Source organism: Xiphophorus maculatus, chromosome 19, assembly GCF_002775205.1.
Source record: "Xiphophorus maculatus strain JP 163 A chromosome 19, X_maculatus-5.0-male, whole genome shotgun sequence".
NCBI lineage: Eukaryota > Metazoa > Chordata > Actinopteri > Cyprinodontiformes > Poeciliidae > Xiphophorus > Xiphophorus maculatus.
Genome location: NC_036461.1, coordinates 23778296 through 23793961, shown reverse-complemented (window position 1 = coordinate 23793961; position 15666 = coordinate 23778296). Strand labels below are relative to the sequence as shown.

Below are 15666 nucleotides of genomic sequence, written 5' to 3'. Positions count from 1 at the left end.
GTCTGTATGGCGTTGATGTGCCACTGTACTCGCTCACAGCAGCGCGTCTGCAAGCTTGTATGCTCCACACGCCGACCTTACTCCACCAGCTCAATGGAGTATAAAAAAAAAAAAAAGTATGTGCTTTTACCTATATGAATTTCTTGTCTTTTTTTTTCTTCTCTTTTACTTGTTTGAATTATTTTGTGGTTGCAGACTACAGTTAAGCCTGAAGTCGTCCACATCTTTCAGAAAGTTACTGTTAAAACGACCTTAAAGGGGCAGCATTGTGTTTTCCAGCCACATAGGCTACACATTTTATAGCACGATCAAGTAAGTCTGTTACCTTCGGTTGCTAAAATTGCCGCATACGTCAAATAAGACTTAAAAGAATTCGGATTGGTAATTGAGCGCCTTGAAATCGGTCCTCTTTAAGGAACTCCTGCTCTTTCTGAAACTCCACCTTCAGGAATTTCGTCACAGCGTCGCTCCTCTGAACCCTTTAACAACGTGTTAACAGGTGTTTGCTAATTGTGGCTGGCTAGTCTGAAGGAGCAGAGTCAATGCTACTTTCACCCAGGCGTTTTGCCCAGCTGAACGGTTGCTATGGGAGATTAAAGGATTTCTTAAACATGCAGGAAAGAATTAAGGAAATGCTAAAGGTGTGTGTTTGATGAGGGAATAACAATACATGATGTAAAGCGCAAAAAGTTGATTTTGCATAATTCTGCCAAGACGTTTGTCTCTGATTGAAATTCAGTGACTTTTGAAGGGCAAACTGTTTACTACGACTATGTATTAGCGCTTTTGTAGATAGGAAAAAAACATGTAAAATTACACAATTTTTTTTTTTAACATTTTCTAAAAATAAAAAATTAGCATTTTTGAGGCTATAATGTCAAAACATTTGCTAGAAAAAACTCAAATATTTTGAGATTATTCTCAAAAGTCACAAGAAGCAAAAAAAAAAAAAAACTTGGGAAATTTCTGAGTTTTAAAAATGCTTCCAAAAGTCTGACATTTTTGACTTTTCAAAATAAAATTTTCTTTAAAAAAAAAAAAAAAAAAACATTCTAGAAAATGTTGAGATTTCGAGCTTCATCTCAAAGTTTCTGAGTGTGGTTTTTATTATTATTATTATCATGTTCTACTCCTTTGTTTTCTACCTACATTGGGCCCTGACACGCATTCCTTAGTTTATGGATCCAATTTTTGGCGCAGGGTCAAATTACAGGACTTCTTAGTCACACCTGAAAATGTTGACAGTGATTCACAAAATCACGGGAAGCGACATTAAACTGCATTTTAACATGATTTTTTTTACTTTTTTTTTTTTTTTTTTTTTTTAGACAAAGTTATATAACTCTGAGACTTTTTCTCTGTCCAGGCCGTTTCATCTGGACGCTCTCTGCGCGGCTAATGCGTCTCACCGTCCTGGTTGCTAAACCCGAGAGCCGCGAGGATCCGCATAATCCGCCGCCCTGCTTCCCACTCAGACACATGTGCTGGGAATTAATCTGATGCTGATGACACTGAAGCTGCATGTCAGCCTCTCCGGTCCCGTTTACTAGAAAGTCCTGCCATACAAACATTTGTCCTCCTCACCACTCGCTGCTTCTGAAACATACGGATGGAGCAAATGATAAATGAGAGAAAGAGCCAATAGGTCATACCTGCCGGTAGCTGTAATCTGAATAACAGCTTTTACTGGCCGGACTGTATCGACCGGCCTCAGATTTAGCAACTCATTCCTAAAGCTTCCCTCCCTCCCCGATGTGCTCAGGATGCGGCGCGGCTCTGTCCGCCTCCAGCTGATGAGCGTATTGGCAGCTGCATCATTCCGGCCTGCTGGGTTATCGGGATTTGCCTCCTGCCCGGGATCGAGGCTGGACGCGCCTGCAGGATCTCTGCGTGTTTGTTTCTGATCGAATGCTGTTGGACTAATTGTTATTGACAGACTTGTGCGACACTTTTTTTCCCCTTTTGTTACATCTATATCTACATTTATTATTTTATTTTATTATTTTTGGCCCCACCCCCCAGGGCGAGGGGAACTCTGTAGAGGGGGATGTTCTCGTCTTCATCCAGACACTCTTTGCTGTCACCCTGGACGTCCATGGAGCAGTCGGACTCCGAAGCGCTGGACATCAGCACCAAGGTGCAGCTGCACGGCGTGCTGTGGAAGAGACCCTTCGGACGGCCGTCGGCCAAGTGGTCCCGCAGGTGAGTGGAGAGGGCCGCGTGCACTGTAAAAACAAAAACCAAAACAAACAACAAAAACAAAAAAACCCCCGTAAATCTCACGGTATACCGTAACTCCGACGGTCGTGGCTCCCAGAATTCCACCGTAAAATTACCGGTGAAAACATTTTATTCTTTCACGGTTTGACAGTATTGGCATTTAAAAAATAAAAAAATAAAAATTTACAGTTCAAAATGATGCTGGAGTCGATGTTTTTGCTGTAGAAGCAAACGTTTTAGCTTAAAGGTGGAAAAAAAAGTCAAATGTTTTCCAGTAAAATGAACATGAAAACAATGAATGTACAAATGTAAAAATGTACAAATCACAAATTTCACCGATTAATTTATTAACAGCAACAGTAACAGTAACAGGGTTTCCTCGCACATTACTGTTTATCATGGATATATATATATATATATATATATATATATATATATATATATATATATATATATATATATATATTTTTTTTTTTTTTACAGTGCGTGTCTCTCTCTCTTGTTCTTTACTTGCTTTTCTGGGTTATTTCAGGTAGTTGGCTAAATCCTGTATTCGCACTGCATATTAAGGCAAGTCAAAAGCATCTGAGTGGATCTAAAAAATGATTTACTTAAAGAAAATCCGTCACTTAATTTGAATCGAAACGCTATGTAAAGTAAAAATCCTTATTTTGCTCCAGAAACGTGTGACTGCAAAAACATAAAATCTTATGTTTGGTCTAGTTTCCAGTGCAAATATATGTGGAATAAGACAAAACTGACTTGCAAGTAAATTTTCAGCACGATGTAGGGATTTGTTTTAAGTCAATAACTCCTTAATATTGACGAAAAGCACTAGTTATTACTGAAATAGTCTGTCCATGGAACAAAGTATTTTAACTTATTATAAGGGAAAATATCTTGTTCTGTGGACTGATCACTTCCAGCTAGTACTTTTTCATCAATACTAAGATATTATTGACTTAAAACAAGCTCCTATATTGTGCTGAAAAATGACTTGCAAGTTAGTTTTGTGTATTCAAGACATCTCTGTGTGTGTGTGTGTGTTCAAAAATGATTGTTTTAATCTCAAGAGATTGAGTTAATAAAAAAAATAATAAAAAAAACCCTTTTCACTTTTCAGCAATAACGTTATAGCCATTGTTACTTTGTAGTATTTTACTAAATGATATCTGATAACAGTTATTAAGTTGTTCTATTCTGACTTCTTACATTGTCACAATTTAACAATGTAAGGAGAGACTGGGTAAAAAAAATAGCCTCAATGAAAAGATTCTAATGGCCCCAAATAAATAAATAACTAAATAAATAACATTTTAAGAAGCTGCCATGGTTCCCATGGCAACCGGAGAAGCTGCAGGGATACACAACTCAAGTTGAAGAAGGCTTTTGTTGGAAGGAAGCCATAAAACGTCCCATTTAGACATTTTTGGGTCAACGACTGTAAACATACAGCCCGATCTGTAACGGAGCGGCTTAAATCCCAGCATAGTCATGTGTTGGAGTGGCCTAGTCAAAGTCCAAAGCAAAATCCAATTGCTCTCTCGCCAAGTGCAGGAGTTTCAACTAAAGGGCCTAAACTGGACTTGTGTGGTAAGGAGAGACTTATGGCCAAAACACAGGAGATTATTTACTTTTGAGGTAGAAATGTCATAAATGGAGGTTATGGTGTTGGTGCGGCACATAGTACGTGTTAGCTTCAATCTGATAATTAATCTGATATTTTTCTAAAGCGCATGCTTTTTACTGCTTCGTTCATATTCTAAGGCGTTCAGATTCTCATTCCTAAACTGTCGTTCTGCTTCCGTCGTGCTTCGTGATGTTTGTCTGTTCACTTGCGACGACATTTCATTTCAGATGAGATGAAGAGCTCAAAGAGTTTGATTTAGCGGTGCTTGCTAATGCTCAGAAAACAGTAAAGGAGTTGGAATTTAAAGGAAAACTCCTTTAAATTCAGTTTAGACGAATAAAGGAATAGATTCCGTCCATTTTTTCTTTGTCTAACGTCGCTTGAAAGCAAAGTTTTGTGCTTTTTGCCGTTCCGTTCCGCTAGCAGAGCCGCCTAGCAAGGCTGCTGATGTTGGCGCTACGAGAGCGTCGGCGGATGTCGGTTTCCTTTCGGCCCCTGCGGGGGTTTCACTCACTGCTGCTTTCATTGTCTCCTCGGTACAAAAGATTCTTCATCATCAAAGACAGCTTCTTGCTCTACTACGCAGAGAGCGAGAAGAGGAGCTTCGAGAGCAACAGGTACTTCAACATCCATCCCAAGGTGAGCGAAACGCCCGGCGACGGCCACCGCCAAGTCTCTGAGCTCGTCCTCCTGAAAACGCTCGGTCTGTTTTCTGTGCCAGGGAGTCATTCCTCTGGGAGGATGCGTGGTGTCGACCAACGAGGACATGGGGATGCCCTTCGCCATTGTGGTCAACCTTGAAGATTTTACAGTAGGTTTGAGTTTTCTCTGTAATAGATAAATGCTCCTGTGAGTTGCCTCAGCACCGTTTGGCCAGTTCCTATTACAGTTGATTGGGTTTATTTAAACAGTTTGATTTCCTGGTACCTACATAATAATAGCATAATACATGCAATTCTCACCAGGGCTGAGGTCGGAGCCAACCCAGAGCTGGCCTCGGCCCATCGTCAAGCAACTTTTAATCTGTGTTTTTGATTGTTATCCTGGTAGATGAACCAGTTGCTTCCACGTTTTCAAACCGTCCAGCCCAAAGCTGTCGCCGTAAAAGTCTTGAAAATTGATTAGGGTGATTAGTGAAATCATGAACTTGACCGTGGAGTAAATTCAGTTTTTCATCAACATGGGCTGACCAGGTGCGTCTTCCAAAATCAGCGGCTTTAAGGAAACGTGCATCTGCAAATATTGACGGGCCGAATGTCCTCTGGAGAAAAGGTTTTACAGTTAGATTCATTTACGTGTCATTTTTACCTCATTTTTGGCGACATTCTACACCAGGACATCATTTGCGATGTCATACTATATACTGTGTCTCATTTCAACCCATTTTTGTCGTCATGGTATATTATCTGTGATTTTACCTCATTTTGGACAAAATCATTGCTACATCATTGGCAACGTACAGTATATACTATATCTGATTCGGCCGCATTTTTCACGTCATACTAAAGTTAATGTGGACCTTTTACCTCATTTATCTCATCATACTATTTATCATTTGGCCACATTTTTGACTTTATAATATGAAATATGATAATATGTGTCAGTTTACCTGATTTGCGCCATAATGTGCTATGTGTCCTTTGGTCTTATCCTATACTTTGGCCTAGTTTCAGTGTTTTACTATACAATGGGTCACTGTACCTAATTTTTGACTTCATATTATATTATTTCTCATTTTGCCTCATTTTCGACATCATACTATTGGTCATTTGGCCTATTTTGTAATGACATATTCGGTGATTTGGCCTCATTTTTGACATCATTCATTGTTCTGGTAAAACACCATTTTCTTCCCTAAGAAATAAAATGAATTATAAAGTTTCTCTAAACAAAATTGTCCTTCGAAAAAGCAGCTAGCTACGACCAAATACACCCGACTGAAGACTTTTGACATCCAGTTTATGGTAGAAAGAAAAAAAGAGAAAGACGATAAATTATTCAAACGGAAATTATTGAGCTTGCTTTAACTCATCATGCATTTAATGGGTTTATTGTTCATTGGCCTACTCTCTCAAATCGCTATTTTAACTTTTAAGAGTTGACGCAAATATTTAAATCTCCACCTGATTTCAGAATAATAGTTTTAAAAAATCTCTCCGACCCCGGACGTCAGTATTTTGCTACCCCACCAAAGACAAAGACAGAAATTCAATGTTTATAATCTCGAAGCCATTAGCGACACAGAGCTGATGCTGCGTGCATTACGTCCACCCCCAGGGTACCGTCGTCCTGGCTGCTGAGTCTGAGGAGGAGCAGGTCCAGTGGATAGAGATGCTCCAGGAATCAGGGAAAGTGTGAGTATCTGAAGGCCCTCTGCAGGAATCGAAGTAGTCGATAAAATTACGTCGGGGGTTTTGAATCTTTTCCTCCTCTTTGCAATTTCTTCACGCTGACGGACAGCACGTGGAAGAACTCGCAACTCGGGGAGGCCATGATCGAGAGCCTGGAGGCCCAGGGGCTGCAGCTGGCCAAGGAGAAACAAGAATACCTGGGTAAATATGGGAAAGCTCAAGTAAGTAAATAGAGAAAAGGATTTTTTAAAAATGTGTTTGTTTTCTTAAAGATAAACTTATGGAGGAGACAGAGGAGTTAAGTCACCAAAGAGCACAGAAGGAGGTGAGGTCCTTGTTACTCATGTCGGGGGACACTTAACGCTGCAGTATGTAACTTTGATTTTAAAAAATGAAGTTTTTTTTTTACATATTTGATAATATGTAAAAAAAAAAACCCATAAAAAACATGAAGACAGTTAAAACTGTCTCCATGTTGTGACAGCATAATATGGGACAGATAATCTGTGAATCTGAGCTCCTCCGCCTTCTCCCTGGGCTGCTAATGCCGTCAGAAGGAATGCGCCGCTCTCGGTCAAAAATGGCCAATCAGAGGCGGGGGGAGGGTTTTAGCGCTGTCAATCATCCCCGTGAATGTGCTGTGAAATGTGTTAATGGCGAAGAAACAACTCAACACTACAGGAAAACCACTTATCTGCTGACTGTTAGCCTTACTAGCCACAGCTAGCTAACATTGCTAGCTAAGCATTAGCTTTCACGACAGGCATTGATGATGGGAGAAGCTGTACTGAAGTAGAGATCAAGGAGGGGAGGAAGGACAGAAATGTATGTGGGAGAGCAGCGTGCACATGCTCGTGATTGACAGCGCTAAGATCCGCTTCCTGGCTCTGATTGGTTGCCTCTAGTTAGCGCTGAGAGCACCGGGAGACGGCAGAGGAGCTCAATTGTTTTTCTCGCACAGTTATCTGTCTCATAACGTACTGTCACAGCATAGTGACAGTTTCAACAAATAGGTCAAATTTTTTAATTTTATAAACGTTACACGCCGCAGCTCTAAGTGTGCATCTCTGCAGGAGCTGGAGCGTCTCAACCAGGTCCTGGAAGAGGAGAAGAGGAAGTTTGAGGAGGTGGTTCTGGAGCTGAAGGCGGAGCAGGAGCAGATCAAACTGTAACTAGCTAACGGCTCATTTCGCTTCAGGATTTTCCAGAGCATTTGTCTGAGCGCGTTGCGTGAAAGTGCTTCTTGCCGTTGCAGGGACCTCGATGACACAACTCAGTCCCTGAGAAGTGTTGACCGGGAAAAAGAAGAGCTGAGTTGCTTAACAGATACGCTTCAGAAGTCCATAGAGGTATCTAGTTGTTTTCCAAGATTTTCACAGCAACGCAGTAAATTCTTTACCTCATTCTTAATATGTCTGAGCGCTTGAGAGCTAACCAACACAGTCAGTTACTTCCTCCTACCAAGGCTTTCCAGATGCTCTCATTGTGTTCAAAGGAACTTTTAACCCCATACATGATGTCCTGAAACCTCGGAGTGTTTTAGAACCTGTTAGAATGAAGCATCCCTGCAAGAACCACGACTTTGTGCGTATTTACATGTCAAGCTTACAAAGTTGGACAGAGTGATTGATCGCGATTAACCACGGCGCCAGAGTGCGATTAATCTGATTTACATTCCTTAGTCGATTAACAGCACCGGTAAAAACCAACGCAACAACCAGAAGCCCAGTGTAAACTATAGAGATGTTGCTGTTTGTTTTCAGGAGCTCTCCCAAGAGAAACAGCGGAGACTTCTGATGCTGGGGGTGAAAGGTCAGGAGGAGAAGGAGGCGGACCGAAAGAGTTCGGGGTCAGCGTGCGAGGACCCCGTGGACGGGGAGGCCAGCCGAGACCCGGAGGTGCTGCAGGACCTGCGGCACATCGAGGAGCAGATGAAGATCCTGCTGAAGGAGAAGGAGCAGGCCGACGAGAAGTGAGCTTCCCCCGCCCCTCCGCATGTTCTCCCGTCGTAGCAGCGGCGGTCTGCACTAATGGTACAGTGGAAATGTGTATCGATCCGAAGGCAAGCAGCTCATTGACGAGGCGCAGTAAGTGGGGATATTACAGGTTGCTGCTATCGACTGTGAAGCACTAATGCTCGGCTGCGCATGCGATCCATAGCGCCGCGTTTCCACGAGCGGGTCGGGCCGGCCGCTTTACGACTCCCCATCAGATTCATGTCTTGCTGCGTAAACGTGCCGGGGCTTTTCCTCGCGTGTCCGTGAGATCGCATTGATCTCCGCTTGCATGCGAGTCAAACGCTTTTTAACCCCTTCAGAACTGAAAAGAAATAAAGTCATTCAAGTGGAGTGACTTTATATTTTAAAAGCTCTAAAAAAAAAAAAAAAAAAAATCCCCAAAAAACGATCAAACAAATTGATTTGTTGTAAAATAAGTTGTAAAATGATTGCAGATACTTTTTCTTTCTTTGCATGGTAACACTGCTCGTGTCTATCAGAATGGACATTCAATGAAGAAGAAAAAAATCCTACAATTTAATGGTAGAAAGTATTTTCAAAATCTTCGTCCAAACTATGACTAACCTGACTTTGGATCTTTGTGACCAGGAGAGACGCTGACTGACACACGCCTTCTGTCCAGCGGCCACACACGAAATAAAAAAGTCAGGAGTTATAACACTATAACACTTGCCAAGCTTCAGATCACTGATAAACGTCTTTATCATCCATCTTTGTTGAAGCCAAGTAGCGTGTGATGCTAACCAACCAATAGGCAGACGCTGAAGTGTTAAGACTCCGCCCCCCTCATTTGCATAAACAGACCGAAATGCATAGAGAAATCGAAAAGTATGAACAAACGCAAAAAAAATTTCTTGACAAAAACAATGCGTGTATAACAAAAAGGAAAACAATATATATATATACTGTATATACAGTATATATATCAGTTTCATTGTCCAACCCCTGTATATATATATATATATCTATATCTATCTATATACATATATATCTATATATATATATAGATATATATATATATGTATCTCTCTCTCTCTCTCTCTCTCTCTCTCTCTCTCTCTCTCTCTCTCTCTCTCTCTCTCTCTCTCTCTCTCTCTCTCTCTCTATATATATATATATATATATATATATATATATATATATATATATATAGATAGATAGATAGATAGATAGATAGATAGATAGATAGATTTCTGCTTTTATTTTTTAATTATGTCAGTTTTGGTCCTCCATACCACCCAGAAGCTCAAGTAAGAGTACCTTACTCATACCTCATAATAATATTACTCAAGCAGAAGTAAAAAGTACTTTGTGCTCGGCGCATGTAATCTACTTTATTGAATATGACTGTAAATGAGCTGAGTTCAGTATTTCTTGCTTTCTGTTCAGGCTGAATGACAACGAGCAGCGCTCCAAGCTGCTGCAGCAGGAGAAGGAGTACTTCTCCACCCAGGCCCAGACGCTGCAGCAGTCGCTCTCTCAGCTCACGGTGGACAAGCAGCAGACCGAGGCCGAGCTCAAGGTGACAGAGTACACAGGGCCGGCCCTGGGTGGCGCGGGGCCCGGAGCCGAATTAGATTTGTGGCTCCTTTCCTTTATAAGAACCCCCCTCCCATCCCACTAACGGCGTTTCAACACAGATTTGGTGGAATCTGGGAGAAGGGGCGGGGCTTAAAATGAGTTTAGCTTAAAATCAATCAGTGATTATTGTTTGCGGAACAAACTGAGCTCAAACACAAAGATTAAGCTCGTGGCATCAGATTGAATCTATGGCAACACAACAAACAATCAAGATTATTCATAATACATTTATAAAATAAACTTTCTTTCAGCCTTGAAGGGGCAGTATTACGTGTTATCCAGCCACATAGTATCATTTTGTAACACAATCAAGTAACTATGTTACCTTTATTTATAAAATGCTATATATATCAAATATGTTTTAAAAGAAATTTAAAATTGGGCCTCTGTCTCTTTAAGAAACTCCTGCTCTTTCTGAAACTCCGCCTTCAGGAAGTCATCACGACATCGTTCCCCTATTAACCTTTCAACGTTTTGCTGAGAAGCAGCATTGCGCACAGTTCCACCAGGTGATTGCTAATTGCTGCTAGCTAGTCTGAAGGAGCTGAGTGTTGGAGTTGTTGGGTAAGGCTGTGAGGTGGCAGCTTGGAAACTGCGTCTAAGAGGAGGAGCTTTGTCCTCAAAGGCAGGGCTTGGTCCAATCAAGCATGTTGTTCAGCTGAATGATTGCCGTGGGAGGTTGAAGGATTTCTCAGACATGAATGAACAAAATCAAAGCAACACTTCAGGTTTGTTTTTAGTGAGAGAAAATATTTTAACATGATGTAGAGCTAAAAAAAAAGTTGATTTTACATATTACTGCCCCTTTAAATAAGAAGAAATAAATAATCTCTGCTAAAACAGTCAAATCAAGTTCTCATTAAAACAAATCTAAACATTTTTATCTATAAAACAGATGAAACACTGAGTTCCTTTAAATCCATGCAGGTGATGTTGATTCTATACATTTTATATTCCTAATAAACTCTATGTTTTTTATCAATAATTAATTACTTATCTACTTTTATTTAAGAATAATAATAAAAAAGTATTTTTTTTCTAATTTATAAATTTTATTTAATTTATAATATAGTTGGGGGTTTTTTAAACAAAAAAATCACTTTTGGCAAAAAAAAAAAAAAAAAGACTTAGGCCATTACGATATAATATGATATAGTATAATGTGTTTTTTTTGGTTTTTTTTTAAATCAAAAATTACTTGAATCTACAGTGAAGGTGACTTTGTTTCAAATACATTTATTGAAAGAAACACATTCAAACGGGCTTTTCGGTACTGATGGCGGATTTGCTTTGTGAGGCCAGGCGGAGATCCAGTCGCGCATGGAGCTGGAGCAGAGGCTGAAGCAGGCGGAGGAGGCCCTGCAGGACCTGGAGAAGGGCCTGAACTCGGTGGAGCGGACCAAGGAGAGAGACGAGAAGATGAAGGGGGACGTGACGCAGCTGAGAAGTGAGTGTGTTAGCGATTAGCGCTTGTTTACGTAGCGTTCGCTAATCTCACTTTGTGCTAACGAGCTGCATTAGCAGCCCAGCTGTGTGAAGGTCGCAGAAGGAGAACCCTGGTCACTGCAGGACGGCCGCATTAAATGTTTACAGGCATTTAGGAGGCTGATGTAGCTCCAGTTAAATGTTAGCTGTGTTAGCTATTATCCTCTGCACAGGTAAAGGCTGCTTACTTGTATGATTGTGAACTTTGATGGTGTGTTTCTCTTTTTTTAATTTTTTTTTACATAATCCTCCACTTCTTAATGTTCTTGTGTCATTGCCTGTACTGCCACCTATTGTCCAACCAGTGTAAATTCATGAAGACTTAACTCAATTCTCAGCAGCTAAAAACTGACGGGATATTTCACTCGTCTTCGTTTATGTCGAAACCCTTAGAGGTTAAAAACAAAAGAAAAAAACAATAGTTTGGCAGCATACAAATAAAAACTGACTTGATTTGACTGATAAAATAATATTCGCCCTTGTAGGGAAATTTTATCTAAACATTTAAATAGAACAAGTGTGTGTGTGTGCGTGCGTGTGTGTGTGTGTGTGTTCGTTCACCCAGAGTTCTTCGAGGAGTGCATCTGTGCAGCGGAGATCGAGGCGAAGCTGCCGGCCATCATGAAGAACGCCGTTTACCTGCACAAAGCCGCCGCGCGCAGGATCAAGAGCTGCCGCGTCCAGAGGAGAGCCTCCAGACGCCACTGGTGTGAGTGTGAGCGTCACACACACTCCACTCACGTTCTAGTGGTCGGTTTCACAAACACAAATCTGACAGCGGTGGCTATGAATAGCTTTCCTGCTGACATTGGAAAAGAGAAACCAAACACTGCGCAGGATTAACTTGAACTCGGTGAAACACGGTGGTGGCTGCGTAGTACTGTGGATCAATTTGACTGGCAGCCAATCAGGATGAGAATGACATTTAGCTATCCATAAATTATTTTAACATATATTTTATAGTAGTGATTGAAAACCATGTTGCCTTTTATAGTGAAAAACAATTACAGTTACAAATTCATGATTTAAAAATGTATTTGATTTTTATTTTAATGTTTTTAATGGATCTTCCACAATATCACTCTGACTTAAAATGATAAATGATAACGAATCGACTAATGATTTAAATATAAATGATGCTGATTTTTGGCAGGGTTTTTTTTTCATATGATAAATTGATTATCACAGAATGATACTAAAATATACAAGTAATGTTGTCTTTGTCATTAAGTTGGAAACTATGTGCTTTTTTAAAAAATAAAATAAAATAAAATTTCCATAAATGTCAACATCCCACACAAGAAAACATATCCATCATCTTTTCTGCAAATGTTTTCTGTTTATTTTAAAACATCACAAAAGCTAGAAAATGGGGATTGTTTAGAAAACATTTTTTATAGTAGATAAAAAATTGAGTTACCTTTTGTGGCTGTGAACAAGTTTTATTTAGCTGGACTGAGAGCAAACATGGCTCTTCGGATGGTAAAGATTATTTAGATCGAAGCATATCCCTGTGTTAGAATGGTCCAGTTAAAGTCCAGACCTAGATCCACTACACGAGCCGCAGCAGGACTTTAAAACCGATGCTCCGTACTCTGAGCTATCAAAGAACGGGCAAAAGATGTGCAAAGCTAGTAGAGACGTAAAAGACTCTCAGCTGTAATCGACTCAATACGAACGGATGCCAAACGTTTCAGGTTTTCCTCCGTAAAAAAAACATTTATTTATTGTTATTTTTTTCCTACAGCACACTGAGGTTTGTGGCTGAAACGTGAGGAATGCAGAAGAATTCCCGGAGCCGACTTTAAGGTTCCGGTTTAACTTTAAGGTTCGTCCCTCAGCAGGATGAGGGTAATTAACGTCGGCTTTGTTCTACAACAAACCGTTTGCGGGAGTTTGTTTTTCTTTTTTCCAGCTGTTGGATGATATTCCAGACATGTCATTTTTAGATGTTGCAAGCGACATCTATCTTCACTTTTTTCTTGCTGCCGCCGCAGTCAGAGCGGGATGGCAGAAAAACGGCTCCACATATCGCCGCGTTTGAGCCGTTACTGTTTGGGTTTTTAAAGGACGGCGGACGTGCGTTCCATCTTAATCTTCAGAAAATCTTTTCGCCAATATCGATGCTTCCCGGTCAGTGTCCCGTTCTGTTCTCGGCGGGCTTTCCCAACAAACAGCGTGAATATGATTAGCAATATTTCAACAAATATTGTGGAGAGAAACTGGGACAGAAAACATCTGTGGTGAAAGTGTAGCTTCGGCTTCACCCTGACGATATAGAAAGTCTTAGAAATCAATCAGAATATTTTTGTCTTATTTGTAAAATGTGAGAATAGAACCGCTAAATATTGTGTAAGAAAAAGAAAAAAAAAAGTCAGTTTTTTCTGACGAATGGCTTTGATTGTTGCAGTGAAACACTCCAAGTCGTTTGCTTTGGCCGGTTCGGACGACGGCATGGAGGAACTGCGGGCGACGGCGCGGCGGCTGACCTCTGACAGCAGCTTCAGGGAGAGCGTGTACAAGATCGTCGTTCGCAAGGAGGCCGCAAACACCACGATAGACTGAGCGGATAGAAGAAGAAGAAGAAAAAGAAACAAAAACAAATCAGAAATGATCCTTTAGCTTTAATTCCGTCAGCACAGAAATCTGGAAAAGATCCTGATCCCAAACCTTAACGTACACACACACTCACTCACACACACACCTGTTCACCGACGGTTCCAAGTCACTGCAATAATAAAAGGAATCTGACAAGATGAATTAAATAAATTTTAGTCACATAACCTGTTTTTTTGTTTTGTTTTCTTTGTTGCACTTAAATGTTTCGGTTTACTGAAAAATGTCTAATATCAGACAAAGTGAACCTGGAAAAACAGAAAGAAAACTAGTTCTCATGTTATAACTTCATTTATTTATAGGAAAAAAAACCAATTGTATTTCCGTCACTGTGCTGGAACCCACTCTTTTCTATAAAACTGCTCTTTTTTAGCCACATGCTAACCATTTTCTACAGACTCTACAGCAGCCATAGAAATAGAACTTAAAGAGAACATTTGTCTTCTTAGATATTTGATCGGTAAAATCAAGGCAGTTTTTATTTACATGGTGCCAAATTACTTTCGTTATAAATATTATTTAATTTTTGAAGTAATGAGCGAATACAGAGAACGCTGCGATATTTAAACCGTTTCATCTGCCGCATCTGGCAAGTTGAGGAGATTGGTAATCTTTATGTGGCCAGAGATGAAAACGAGGTAAACACCCCAGTTCGAAATGTTGTTGCGCTACCTTGTGCCAGACAGGTTGTAGTCCATAAGTTCTTGATCTTACGTTCTTGTCCAGCTGTGATCAGGTGTTGGTGTGGACAGTCAAACTGAACCGGAAAAAAAAAGTGGTTAATCGCACTGAATTTGGAAATATTCGGCCCAGGTTAGCTTAGATAGCTTATTTAGTGAAATCGGCATCCTTGCAAACATTTCAATTGTTATAACAACGCTACAAATATCAAATGTGACTTAAAAGAAGCTCCTGCTCTCTCTGAAACTCCGCCTTCTGGAAGTCATCGCTACTTTGCTCCTCAATTAGCGAAGTAGCAACGTGGCAACAGGTGTCTGGCTAGTCTGTAGGAACCAAGTGGGGAAGCTCTCAACGCTAGGTCCACCCGGGCGTTTTGCGCAGCTGAATGGTTGCCATGGGAGATTAGAAGATTTCTCAAACATGAATGAAGGAATCAAGGCAACAGTCCAGGTATGATTTTGATGAGGGAATAATTTTATAAAATGATGAAAAGCAGCAACAAAAAAGTTGATTTTACATAACTCCGCCCCTTTAACAACAAGCCTCATAATTATTGACTTCCCTAAAAAAATCTCTGACAGGAATACAACTAAAATATTTAACAATGTGCACTTCCTTCCTCCAGCAATACGTTTAGGAAAGCGTGATTGGTCAGTTGTCGCTGTCCTTTTGTGTCCCGTTGGTTTAAACATGACTTGACTCAGCTGCCTGCTGTTTAAGCCACTGGCCACTTCCTAGAAAATGACCCATAATTGTCCTGCCGGTAAACATGGTGAGCTCCAACGTTTACTGTCAGAGAAGAAGGACTGCTTGAGGTCAACCAAGTCTTCATAACAACCGCTGGACGCCATCTATCCATCTGTTGATCTGGTTACACCAGGAAAAGACTTTCCTCTCCCGCTCCATAACAAACCGTCCACCAGTAAACTAGGAATGGGTCGCCACTGGAGTCCCTCGGTGAGATATTTACCCAAAATCTAAGGCTAAATCATCAGAGAAACACAAAATCAACATGCTTCACGGTGGTCCCCGAGCCTCTGGAACACTTGAAAACTGTGAATAAGTTGAAAAGAGTCATTTCCTG

The 15666-nt window shown here is 40.6% G+C and overlaps 1 protein-coding gene across 1 annotated transcript; it reads left to right on the top strand.

Moving 5' to 3' along the window:
• The first annotated feature begins 1753 nt into the window (after positions 1-1753).
• plekhd1 (pleckstrin homology and coiled-coil domain containing D1) lies at positions 1754-14062 on the top strand. Its single transcript, XM_014473164.2, has 13 exons — positions 1754-2202; positions 4396-4489; positions 4572-4661; positions 6128-6204; positions 6311-6402; positions 6474-6526; positions 7275-7369; positions 7457-7550; positions 7965-8173; positions 9609-9741; positions 11103-11247; positions 11851-11994; positions 13696-14062. The coding sequence occupies exons 1-13, from the start codon at positions 2048-2050 to the stop codon at positions 13848-13850; spliced, it is 1536 nt and encodes a 511-aa protein (XP_014328650.1). The 5' UTR covers positions 1754-2047; the 3' UTR covers positions 13851-14062.
• Positions 14063-15666: the final 1604 nt, after the last annotated feature.